Here is a 13,978-nt window from a genome sequence, read left to right on the forward strand (position 1 = left end):
TTACGGCCTAGCACGGGCCGTAAGCCTTCTGCAGTGCTTCACTATATTTCTTGTTTGTTTATGTGACGGCCAGTTCTAACATGGCTAATAATCTTTTGAGTAAATGGTCAGAAACACTGAAGCAGTCAGAGCTTAGTGGGATGGTGTCGGTGGTGACATGTAAGACAACGTTCATGTGTTAGGTAAGACACATATGCAACAGTTAGGTACCTAACTGTTGCATATGTGTCTTACCTAACAACCTGTCGGTATTTTATACCATTTTAATGTTCACAACGTTCATGTGTTGTTTTTGAGGATGACTTAGTCGTGCCTAATTGAATTTCATCTAGTGTCCATGTTCGTTCCTGTGCTGTACACAGGCGCTGTTGCAGTCATCCCATCTGCAAGCGTTTCTGTGCTCGCTTAGTCTAATTTATATATTTACTGTCATTTTTACCTGTGGTATTTTAACATAGTACACCGACCTACTTACAACCAACAAGTCTCACTCATGGATATACCTGATTAATTTGTAAAAGCTGATTTTGAACTAAAACTTACCAGCAAAATTTCTCTCACAACTTGCACAATTCCGTACTTAAATGTAAAAAAGAAATATATATTTTGAGACAACTCTATGACACACATATATTAGAAATTTTGCAAATAGTGATAACCAAAACAGTCTAGCCAAAGAATCTCAAATTTGCTCTTTTTTTTTTTTAGCTTGTTGCTACTCTATTTTACTGGCCCAGACGAGCGTTTCTGCACGCCACTGCGATCATCAGATCTACCTCTCACAGAATAGGCATCAAGCGCAAACTATAGTTGTGAAATGGGCTTAAACAGACACGTGAAGAAACATTAGGACACGTTACTAATAAATACGCGTTACTGTTGCCCAAGTGTCTTTTTTTAAACCAATTGTCGGAATCCATTACCAAAGTTTATACCAAAGCCGTGAAAAATCAAATTATTCACTACCAACAGATGCTGGTGGCGGCGGCGGAGGGGGGGGTGGAAGAGGTAGAGAGTTGTGTGGCAGCTGGAGCAGACTTGTCTTCCACCAGCACTAGGCCTGGAGAGGAAGGTCAGACTTAATTAAGGTTATGCCTCTAACATACTGTCGAAATCCATATCTATTATTATTATTTAATCTATTATTATTATTATTATTTGTAGTGTAAAAGTCTACTTTACCAAAAGCTTCTATTAATGAAAATGATAAATACTCATTATTTTTTTTTTTGAGACGAACAGACTATGTAAATAATTTTCTTTATTGTAGTAGTAGCAGTATTGTAAATTTCTTTATTTTATTCTATAATTATTTTATTCTATAATTATTTTATTGCTAAGCAATCGTCCCTTACTGTTGCACAGGGTTGCAGGCGCTGCACCTGGCGTGTTGGGGCGGCCATGTCCAAGTGGTGGAGAAGCTACTCGTACTGAAGGTCGACCAACGAGCTGTAGCCCAGGGTGAGAGTGGGATGCCATACTCATTATTCTCTCACCACATTCTTGCTGTGCACTCTTGAAGGGAGATAAATACTATGCTGCTGGCGAAGGCCTCTTGATTCACGGAACTGTTTCTACTTTTTGTTGGATCAACCTTTATTACCTCCCCAATGATTTAATAGTTTAGGTTGTAGCTTGAGTCTTAGGAACTAGTGTGTAGATATAATTAACAGCGGACCCAGTCCACTTCCTGAGAAACAAGTCTTATGTGACTGTTGTTGAATTCAAACTGAAGGATTTCACCCCTTGCAGTCAACCCAGCTGTGACTGATCTACCCAAAGGCTGTTATTCCCAGGCCATTTGTATCTATATCTTTCTCTTGGCAACACTGAACATTTCAGTTAGTGGAAACAATCACATCTCACAATCTTTGTGGGAGTAGGTAAATTAGCCAGACCTGTACAACAAAAATACCCGATCTACTTGCAATCTTTTTTTGCTGCCAAAATGAAGGTCTACTCACTTTTGATGAGATAAACTGGTATAGGAAAGCATTAGGTTGTGGCTGTAGCCTCCAATTTCTCCGGCAAAACCGGCATTTTAATAAACCTGCATAATAATTTTTTTCTAAAGTATTCAACTTTATCGAACCTATTTTTTTTTAATTAAGTAAAGCGCTACATCGGTCATTCAGAGTAAATAGTAGTGGATACTTAGTTTTCTTCCCGGTAGTCGCGAGAATGAAACATTCTCTCAACTAGGATTCATGTACTATTTTATTGGGTGCATGACAGTGTTTGAGATGAATTACTTGAATTGTAATTTCCATTACAATTTGCTGTGCATGTTATAATTTACTGTATGATATTGCACTGTATTTTGGTGTTTTATAATATGGAGACGTGAGATTGTTCCTACATTATTGGTCAGGTCGCGAGGGTGTCCACTGGGCGGCCTTCGGAGGTCACGTGATGGTATTACGCGTGCTGAAAGATCACGGATGTGACATCACTGTTTCTGCCTCCGGCGACGACAACGCCACACCGCTTCACCTAGCTGCCAATAACGACAACCTGGACGCGGTTCGCTGGTTGGTCGAACAAGGCGTCCAGATTAACGTCAAGAACAGCATGGGCCTTACACCAGTTGACCTAGCAATGAAATCTTTTTCTGAAAACGTGTGTAACTACTTCCTCGAGGTTAGTACATGCATGATGGGTTTCTTGAGGTCCGAAAGTGTGTGAGTGCTTATAATTACATATGTTTGAAAATAAATAAAGTACAGAGTATATATGAAGAAATAAAGCTGACAGAGGAAAAGATTAAGGAGGCCGCTTCTGCATTATAGATAACCACGACTAGAAACAGGATGTAATAAAGCCAGTGTGCAGTGATGGAGGCTCGATTCATTATCCGTTAAACGTAACGGATTCCCATTCATACTTCTCATTTATGCAACTTGATGCCTATAATCAAGTATGATTTCATCCAGGGAAGAGTCCTGTAATACCTTGTGTTGCTACTTTATAAGTCTCCTGGGTGAAAGTGTACCAGAGGACCAGAGGACTTAACTGAAATTCAGATAAAAAATGTCGTACACTATCATGGTTTACTGATTAAAAAAGGTAGCTTTAAATATAGGTTGGAAAGTTTTGAGTTGGTGTGGTTAAGTATGAATTAGACCTGAGTAGCACAGGCCAATAGGCCTACTGCAGTGTTCTTTCAAATTAATGTTCTTACATGTTGTGACGTATCATAATATATCAGCAGCTACTGTACTGAAACCTGTAAATGTGGTGTCCCTCGCAGGAACAATTGATTGATGCAGCTGGTGCTGGCGACACGGAGACTACTCTCCGCCTGATAGACAATAAGGTTAATGTTGACGCTCCCAGTTACAAGCCACAATCCAGAGGTAATAATGAACACCCATGTTTATCTAATAAAGAAATAAGTCTTATAATAACAGTACTCAAAGAAAAATTAATACAAATATTATGTACACCCAGGAAAGGTATACAGCTAAAAATATTAATACTACAAAGTGTATCAATAATATTAATGTGTGTTATGCTGCAGGTCGCAGGGCCCTTCACCAGGCTGCAGACGGAGGCCACACAACCGTGGTCGAGGCTCTCCTCAATGCTAACGCTGACCCTAATGCTGAGGACGACGAAGGTATGAGATTATTATATTCACTGGGAAACATTCGTCCACGGAGGACGGGGATGGGGGGGTCATACGGTGTACATGAAAGTATACAAACATACGTGCACTAATACAGCCTTCTTCTTTCAACAAACCGGCTATACCCCACCGAGGCAGGGTGACCTAAAAAGAAAAACGAAAGTTTCTCTTTTCAAGTTAGTAATTTATACAGAAGAGGTTACTAGCCCCTTACTCCCGGCATTTTAGTCGCCTCTTACGACACGCATGACTTATGGAAGAAGAATTCTGTTCTATTTCCCCATAGAGATAAGAGGAAATAAAGAACAAGAACTAGTAAGGAAATAGAAGAAAACCCAGAGGGGTGTGTATATATAAACTTGTACATGTATGTGTAGTGTGACGTAAGTGTAAGTAGAAGTAGCAAGATGTACCTGAAAACTTACATGGTTATGAAAAAAAAACAAAAAAAAAAAACAGCAATCCTTCCAGACAGAACTTATACGTACAGTAAAGGTTCTCTGCACACTATCTAGATCTGCAGTTTCAAAGCAGGTGAAATTGTAGATCTAGAGAGTGTACAGAGAACCTTTACTGCACGTATAAGTTCTGTCAAGCACCTTAACTACTGGGAACGCTTGGAAGCACTTGACTTGTACTCGTTGGAACGCAGGAGAGAGAGATATATCATAATCTACACTTGGAAAATCCTGGAAGGAATGCTCCCGAATCTGCACACAGAAATCACTCCCTACGAAAGTAAAAGACTGGGCAGGCGATGCAAAATACCCCCAATTACCGGGGTGTACCGATGGCGCCCCGCCATCGGTACACCGAGAGAAAACACCACAAGTGTCCGGGGCCCATGACTGTTCAACAGTCTCCCACCAAGCATAAGGGGAATTACCAATAAACCCCTGGCTGCCTTCAAGAGAGACCTGAACAGATACCAAAAGTCAGTGCCGGATCACCCGGGCTGTGGTTCGTATGTTGGACTGCGTGCGGCCAGCAGTAACAGCCTGGTTGATCAGGCCCTGATCCACCGGGAGGCCTGGTCGTGGACCGGGCCGCGGGGGCGTTGATCCCCGGAATAACCTCCAGGTTACTCCAGGTATGTCAAACAATTACAGGCTTTCGTTATACACTCACTTGACAGGACGGTAGTACCTCCCTGGGTGGTCGCTATCTACCAACACAATTAAGGACTGAAATTAAAAAAAAAAGGTAATTTAGGTAGCCAGTGTGACTGAAAATGTAAACAAATGCTTTTGTTTATGAAGCAACACAGCATCAATATTACACTAAGTATTCACTAAAACATGAGAGAGAAAAATAAAATTACAAACCGTTCTTCTCTGTTTTGGACTGAAGGAGACACTGGCTGACCAAGGGTTTCCACAGTGAAGATTCCCAGATGTTACACAAGTATCTCATTCTTCAACTTTTCAGTTTTCTAGCAGAGTACATTAACCAACTGCCTCACCTAGCAGAGTACATTAACCAACTGCCTCGCCTAACAGAGTACATTAACCAACTGCCTCACCTAGCAGAGTACATTAACCAACTGCCTCACCTAGCAGAGTACATTAACCAACTGCCTCTCCTACCAGAGTACATTAACCAACTGCCTCACCTAGCAGAGTACATTAACCAACTGCCTCACCTAGCAGAGTACATTAACCAACTGCCTCACCTAGCAGAGTACATTAACCAACTGCCTCACCTAGCAAGTACATTAACCAACTGCCTCACCTAGCAGAGTACATTAACCAATTGCCTCACCTAGCAGAATACATTAACCAACTGCCTCACCTAGCAGAGTACATTAAGCAACTGCCTCACCTAGCAGAGTACATTAACCAATTGCCTCACCTAGCAGAATACATTAACCAACTGCCTCACCTAGCAGAGTACATTAACCAACTGCCTCACCTAGCAGAGTACATTAACCAACTGCCTCACCTAGCAGAGTACATTAACCAACTGCCTCACCCAGCAGAGTACATTAACCAACTGCCTCACCCAGCAGAGTACATTAACCAACTGCCTCGCCTAACAGAGTACATTAACCAACTGCCTCACCTAGCAGAGTACATTAACCAACTGCCTCACCTAGCAGAGTACATTAACCAACTGCCTCACCTAGCAGAGTACATTAACCAACTGCCTCACCTAGCAGAGTACATTAACCAACTGCCTCACCTAGCAAGTACATTAACCAACTGCCTCACCTAGCAGAGTACATTAACCAACTGCCTCACCTAGCAGAGTACATTAACCAACTGCCTCACCTAGCAGAGTACATTAACCAACTGCCTCACCTAACAGAGTACATTAACCAACTGCCTCACCTAGCAGAGTACATTAACCAACTGCCTCACCTAGCAGAGTACATTAACCAACTGCCTCACCTAGCAGAGTACATTAACCAACTGCCTCACCTAGCAAGTACATTAACCAACTGCCTCACCTAGCAGAGTACATTAACCAACTGCCTCACCTAGCAGAGTACATTAACCAACTGCCTCACCTAGCAGAGTACATTAACCAACTGCCTCACCTAGCAGAGTACATTAACCAACTGCCTCACCTAGCAGAGTACATTAACCAACTGCCTCACCCAGCAGAGTACATTAACCAACTGCCTCACCTAGCAGAGTACATTAACCAACTGCCTCACCTAGCAGAGTACATTAACCAACTGCCTCACCCAGCAGAGTACATTAACCAACTGCCTCGCCTAACAGAGTACATTAACCAACTGCCTCACTTAGCAGAGTACATTAACCAACTGCCTCACCTAGCAGAGTACATTAACCAACTGCCTCACATAGCAAGTACATTAACCAACTGCCTCACCTAGAAGAGTACATTAACCAACTGCCTCACCTAGCAGAGTACATTAACCAACTGCCTCGCCTAACAGAGTACATTAACCAACTGCCTCACCTAGCAGAGTACATTAACCAACTGCCTCACCTAGCAAGTACATTAACCAACTGCCTCACCTAGCAAGTACATTAACCAACTGCCTCACCTAGCAGAGTACATTAACCAACTGCCTCACCTAGCAGAGTACATTAACCAACTGCCTCACCTAGTAGAGTACATTAACCAACTGCCTCACCTAGCAAAGTACATTAACCAAGTGCCTCACTTAGCAAGTACATTACCAACTGCCTCACCTAGCAGAGTACATTAATGAACTGCCTCACCTAGCAAGTACATTAACCAACTGCCTCACCTAGCAGAGTACATTAACTGCCTCACCTAGCAAAGTACATTAACCAACTGCCTCACCTAGCAAGTACATTAACCAACTGCTTCACCTACAGGAGTGCTGGGGATTTACCTTGCTGTACAGGCTGGTCACCTGGAGGTTGTGAAGATACTTCTCCCTCTGTTATCTGATGTTGGTCGTGAAGTTAAAGGTTGGTACTCCTTCCTCTCTTTTTATATTTTCCTTCCGATTATCTTCCTCTTTCACCCTCCCTGTTTTTCCCCCCTTGCCCCTTTTTTTAATACATCCTTATCTCCATAACACTCATTATATTTTTATGTTCTTTAATCTTCTGTACATACTTTGTTTGTACTCACCTAGTTGAGGTTGCAGGGGTCGAGTCCGAGCTCCTGTGTGTGTGTGTGTGTGTGTGTGTGTGTGTGTGTGTGTACTCACCTAATTGTACTTATCTAATTGTGGTTGCGGGGGTCGATTCATAGCTCCTGGTTCCGCCTCTTCACTGGTCGTCACTAGGTCCTCTCCTTGTTCAATGAGCTTTCTCATACCTCTTCTTCAAGCTTTGTATTATACCTGCCTCCACTACCTCGCTTTCCAGACTATTCCAATTCCTGACAACTCTAGACTGAAGAAATACTTCCTAACATTCCTGTGGTATGTGTGTATGTGTGCGGTTAATTCATATATAACTTCGCATGTTTCTGAAATGAAATTACGGTATGGAAAAACTAGAAAAAACAAGGCATGTACTTTTTTTTTATATTTTTCACGCTAATTGGAATTGTATCATTGACGCATGAACATAAGCAGTTACTAATTAACAAACAGTTTTGTTTTTGATTTACAAATTTCTGTATATTATTAACGTACCGATTATTTTCAAAACCATCAGCATAAAGTTTTAGTATATACGTAGTAAGTTCTTATATAAAGCTTCTGTATAAAGTACGTTTTTTTTTTTGTAAATACAGTTGAAAAATGCATCCAAAATTTAATAGAACATGAATAGGCTTTCCTAGTGCCGGCTGTTCAGTTCTGGATTCACGTTTTTCACTTTCATTCACCAGAAAAAAAAATCGCGTTATATAGAACAGCCTCGTAAGACAGCTGCCGCACACTAAATAACCAACGCTTAAAAAAAAAAAACGCCCAAAAAACTCAGGAAATATTTTGAATTCTCAAAACCCACATGGGAGTACTTATGACTACGTAATATACGTAAATATCCGTCGTAAGGTTTATGAACAAAATGTAAGAGAGCTAAAACAAAAAAATGGTTTAGTTAGACTTAAATTAAGGGATTGGATGTATCATGTTTGGCGGACAGAAGTAAAAGAAGATATGACACAGGTTACCGGACAGCCTCTTGTTGGTCACAAGATTCGCAGCTCGGTTGGTAGCGCACTCAGCTCACAAGGTGAGTGTCTAGGGTTCTATGCCCGGTACGGGTGGAAACGTTCGGTATGTTTCCTTACACCTGCTATCCCAGTTCACCTAGCAGTAAGTAGGTACCTGGGTGTTAGCCGACTGGTATGGGTGGCATCCAGGGGGGGGTAGTATACCTCAGATAGAGCTGGGCTTTGAAATGAGCTGGGATAAATTAACAACTATTAGCCTGAAAAACTGATTTGTGTAAAAGAAAAGAAAAAAAGGCTTTTCCAGGTATTTGTCTATTTATGAAGTTTGGTGTATATAGACTCATTTCAGAGCCTAGATTTTTCATTCCAATCTTCTTGGACGTGGCTTACAGTTGTTGATTAACACCTCTCAAATTATCCTCGCATTTTTGGGTGCGATTACATAGGGCCAAATTTGGTTTAGAACCGCAGCAAATGTTTGGTGCTCGTGGGAGGTTTAGTAGTTGAGGATATTGTGAGGCAGAGTGCATGGCGCTCAGGAACCTTCATACTGAGGGCCATGCGATTGGCCGAGGTTATTACTAACGTTATCAGCTATTAATGTACTATGGTGATTGTTGTGCTTGGTTACGATAATTATATTTCTGAGACTGTGACAGTAACAGTTTATGTTGATGTGCAGTATTGTGTATACAAATCCAATTGATAACAGTTATTGTATTGCTAGTATTAAAGTGTGTAAATATATATTCTCCAAGTTCATCTCTGTTTCTGATAGTTTTATTTCCATCTAATTGTGATAAATATTAATGCCTCCCCCATCCTTAGTAGGCCTCACAGATATGTATCCAAGGATGTCAAATACATTTTACTGTATCCAAGTCTCTGTTAGTAACTGTATGAATACAATGATGTCATCCCTCTGCGTATTTAAGGACCTGGTAGTATAAATGAAAATATATTTGCTATTAGTTTTACTAAAGACAGTTTTTTGCAAGACTTGCCACTTAATACAGTTTTGATAAAGAGACAGTTATACAATTTCAGAATACAAGTACAGTAACACAGTTACAGGTACTAAAAGTAGTCTGATTAGTAAATATAAGTGATGTAAATGCAAGAAGCATGTATGTACTAAAGTAATTTAACTAGAACTAAACTGTACAATACACACAAATAAGAGAAAATCATATAAATGGTAAACTTAGAGAGAATTAATGGCTCATTTACAAGTATACACGTTTGTTCAATTCTAGGGAAGCAGTTGATCCACTGGGCAGCTATTGGAGGCCACGAGAAAATCTTACAGTACCTGAAGACCAAGAGCTGCAACTTACAAGCCCTCACCCGTGGTAAAAGGCAGACAGCGTTGCACCTTGCAGCCGATAACGGCAACCTGGAAGCTGCGAAGTGGCTGGTAGAGAACGGAGTGAGTCTTGAACACAAAGACGCCGGTGGCCTCACTGCCAAAGACTTGGCCCAGCAAGAGGGTTACAAGAATGTGGCTCTCTTCCTCCATGTTGAAGTTCCTGAGCGCTTGAAGGCGACACCTCAGGAGTTGAAACTCCTGAAGGCAGCAGCAAGCGGTCAGCGAAAGAGTCTAGAAGAGATGCTGATGAACTCTGAGGTCAACATCAATTGTCAAGGTCAACTAGGTAGGTGCTCTAAGTTCTCAAAATACCGTAGAAATGAAGCCATAAGAAACCAGCACTAGTACCACTGGTACTACTACTATACTATTACTACTGTAGTACCACTATTATAACTAGTGAAAATATAATTTTAATACCTGTGTTACTGCTGCAGTCACTACTACCTCTACTATCACTACAACCACTGTTACTTCTACTATCATTGCTACTTCTCCTACCACTACTATATCTACTGCCACTACTACTGTTACTTTTACTACCACTACTATTACAACTAATAATTCTACTATTGCCACTACCACTTTTATTTCCACTGCTATTTCTACCAGCACTGCTATTTTTACCACCCCTATTGCTATTAGTAATGGTACAATAAAATAACGTTGCTTTTACTAATACTACTAGCGACACTGCAGTAATAATAACACAATTGTTACTTCTATCACTACTAGTGATACTCCAACTGATAAATATTCCAATCACAATTCAGGCAGACGAGCCATTCATTTAGCAGCTTCCAAGGGCTACCTGGATGCAGTGCGTCTCCTGGTATCCAGAGGTGTCCAGGTGGATGCTACTGATGATGAAGGTGAGTTTCCTGGTATCCAGAGGTGTCCAGGTGGATGCTACTGATGATGAAGGTGAGTCCCCTGGTAACAAGAGGTGTCCAGGTGGATGCTACTGATGATGAAGGTGAGTCCCCTGGTAACAAGAGGTGTCCAGGTGGATGCTACTGATGATGAAGGTGAGTTTCCTGGTAACCAGAGGTACCAAGGAAGAAGCTAGGAATGATGAACGTGTTTCGATGAGTATTACACATATGAAACATTTATATATTTTATGAATATGTCTTATTCATCAATTTGTCTGTAATGTTCACATTTAATATAAACTAAGTTTACTTTGGGACACGAAAAGGTTAAGTTAAAGGGGAATTATGCCTACAGGAATGAAGTCAAGGACACGTGTATTAGAACAAGTCGCAACGGTTTGCTCTAAGCAGAGTGGAATGTTATTTTTCAGGCTTGTTCTGCAACATGTGTCTTTGTTGTCACAGATAAACTCAGAGGGAAATATAGATATCTTGTGACCATGCAGGCAAGTATGAAACAAGGCGAGTTCTTTCTCTGGAAATATACGCAAAAGGACGAACAAATGTCATTGACAGGTGAAACTGTATATATATATATATATATATATATATATATATATATATATATATATATATATATATATATATATATATATATATATATATATATATATATATATATATATATATATATATATATATATATATATATATATATATATATATATATATATATTATTTTTTATTATCACACTGGCCGATTCCCACCAAGGCAGGGTGGCCCAAAAAAGAAAAACTTTCACCATCATTCACTCCATCACTGTCTTGCCAGAAGGGTGCTTTACACTGCAGTTTTTAAGCTGCAACATTAACACCCCTCCTTCAGAGTGCAGGCACTGTACTTCCCATCTCCAGGACTCAAGTCCGGCCTGCCGGTTTCCCTGAATCCCTTCATAAATGTTACTTTGCTCACACTCCAACAGCACGTCAAGTATTAAAAACCATTTGTCTCCATTCACTCCTATCAAACATGCTCACGCATACCTGCTGGAAGTCCAAGCCCCTCACACACAAAACCTCCTTTACCCCCTCCCTCCAACCTTTCCTAGGCCGACCCCTACCCCGCCTTCCTTCCACTACAGACTGATACACTCTTGAAGTCACTCTGTTTCGCTCCATTCTCTCTACATGTCCGAACCACCTCAACAACCCTTCCTCAGCCCTCTGGACAACAGTTTTGGTAATCCCGCACCTCCTCCTAACTTACAAACTACGAATTCTCTGCATTATATTCACACCACACATTGCCCTCAGACATGACATCTCCATTGCCTCCAGCCTTTTCCTCGCTGCAACATTCATCACCCATGCTTCACACCCATATAAGAGCGTTGGTAAAACTATACTCTCATACATTCCCCTCTTTGCCTCCAAGGACAAAGTTCTTTGTCTCCACAGACTCCTAAGTGCACCACTCACCCTTTTCCCCTCATCAATTCTATGATTCACCTCATCTTTCATAGACCCATCCGCTGACACGTACACTCCCAAATATCTGAATACATTCACCTCCTCCATACTCTCTCCCTCCAATCTGATATCCAATCTTTCATCACCTAATCTTTTTGTTATCCTCATAACCTTACTCTTTCCTGTATTCACTTTTAATTTTCTTCTTTTGCACACCCTACCAAATTCATCCACCAATCTCTGCAATTTCTCTTCAGAATCTCCCAAGAGCACAGTGTTATCAGCAAAGAGCAACTGTGACAACTCCCACTTTATGTGTGATTCTTTATCTTTTAACTCCACGCCTCTTGCCAAGACCCTCGCATTTACTTCTCTTAAAACCCCATCTATAAATATATTAAACAACCACGGTGACATCACACATCCTTGTCTAAGGCCTACTTTTACTGGGGAATAATTTCCCTCTTTCCTACATACTCTAACTTGAGCCTCACTATCCTCGTAAAAACTCTTCACTGCTTTCAGTAACCTACCTCCTACACCATACACCTGCAACATCTGCCACATTGCCCCCTTATCCACCCTGTCATACGCCTTTTCCAAATCCATAAATGCGACAAAGACCTCTTTAGCCTTATCTAAATACTGCTCACTTATATGTTTCAGCCCCATTAAATTTCCCATGTTTTTAAAATTTTTATTTTTTTCCCCCATCAATCCGGCTGCCTTTTCTTTTTTATACCCCCAAATTTCCCCCAACTAAAGGGTCTTCCCACTCCTAAAAGATGTTATTCCCCTCCCTTTTTAAGAAATCACAGTTTCCCTATCTTCATCAACTTTTAAAAAATTTTAAAATTCTCCATCTTCCCCAATTTTTTCTCCTTTTAAAAACTTCTTATTTTGAAAAAAAATCCATTTGTTCTCTCCCCCTTTTTAACCTTTAACCCCTAAAACCTTTTTTTCCCAAAAAAATTTTTTTGATAACTCCCCCCATCTCTTTTTGCCTTTTTTTCATTGTTCACCCTCTTTAACCTCCTCTTTTCCTTCCTTCCCCTTTTTACTCCACTTTTAAAACTTCTCATATCTTTTTTTCCCCTTTACTACTTCTTTACTTTTCATTCCACCAACCCCTCCCCCCTTGACCCTTTTCCCTGTCCCCCAAAAACTTCTTGCTAAACCCCAACCCCCAAACATTTTTTAACCCTTTTTTAAACCCCCCTCCTCTTCGACCCCATTGCCATGCCCCTTTTGCCCATCTATCCCCCAAAAGCTTTTTATATCTTTTTTCCCCCCCTTTTTTGTTTATAAACCTTCCTCTTCCCCTGATGCCCTTTTCCTTTATCCCATCACTTTACTCTCGTGTAGCTAAACTAGAAAGTGTTGATATATCTGTGGCCCCTCTAAAAAATTTAAAACATCCAAGTCTCTAAAAGTTTTTATCTACCAAAATAACCCAACAAACTTGTCATTTCGCCCTACATCATATTTTGTATCTTATTTATCCTCTTTTCTTAAAATATTTTTACCTATAATAAACCCCCCTTTTTAAAAAAGTTCAAAAAGGGGCCCCCCATTATCATTTAAATGGCCCCCCAAATTATAACCCCCTTCAAAAAGTTTCTCCTATTTTAGCATTGTCCCCTACCACAATTATTTCCCCATTTGGGGTTAAAAAGGCTCCATCATTCACTTTTTAAACCCCCCCCAAAAATTTTCCCCTCCCCTCTTCTTTTTCCCCGGGGGAACACTTATTATGACCCACTTTTACCCAACCCTTTTACTTTAACCCACATTTTTTGAATTTAATTCATATTCTTTTTTCTCCTTCCATAACGGGTCCTTCAAATTACTGACCCTTCCTTTGTTCAACTCCTTAGATACTCCAGATTTAATCTTTTTTTCCCACCGAAACTCCCCCCCCCTTAAACTTTTTTTCCCGGGGCCGGGACATCCAACTTCTTTTCATTAAAACATCAGCAATCATCTTTTTCTTTTTCCCCGCCTCATCCACCCCTTCGCACCCCAGTTTTATAAAGTTTTTCTTCTTTTTTTAGTAAATGT

At 40.6% G+C, this 13,978-nt stretch overlaps 1 protein-coding gene across 1 annotated transcript in view; it reads left to right on the top strand.

The window, feature by feature from the left end:
- The window catches only part of LOC128684673 (serine/threonine-protein phosphatase 6 regulatory ankyrin repeat subunit C), a 39,001-nt gene that overhangs the window by 11,714 nt on the left and 13,309 nt on the right, over positions 1-13,978 (top strand). Inside the window, exons 10-18 of the mRNA XM_070104526.1 lie at positions 973-1,072; positions 1,366-1,461; positions 2,372-2,640; positions 3,251-3,356; positions 3,521-3,619; positions 6,943-7,038; positions 9,460-9,858; positions 10,346-10,485; positions 10,879-10,953. Of these exons, the coding sequence (XP_069960627.1) occupies positions 973-1,072; positions 1,366-1,461; positions 2,372-2,640; positions 3,251-3,356; positions 3,521-3,619; positions 6,943-7,038; positions 9,460-9,858; positions 10,346-10,485; positions 10,879-10,953 (1,380 nt within the window). The remainder of the gene's footprint in view (positions 1-972; positions 1,073-1,365; positions 1,462-2,371; positions 2,641-3,250; positions 3,357-3,520; positions 3,620-6,942; positions 7,039-9,459; positions 9,859-10,345; positions 10,486-10,878; positions 10,954-13,978) is intronic.

Source organism: Cherax quadricarinatus, chromosome 5 (genome assembly GCF_038502225.1).
Source record: "Cherax quadricarinatus isolate ZL_2023a chromosome 5, ASM3850222v1, whole genome shotgun sequence".
Classification (NCBI taxonomy): domain Eukaryota; kingdom Metazoa; phylum Arthropoda; class Malacostraca; order Decapoda; family Parastacidae; genus Cherax; species Cherax quadricarinatus.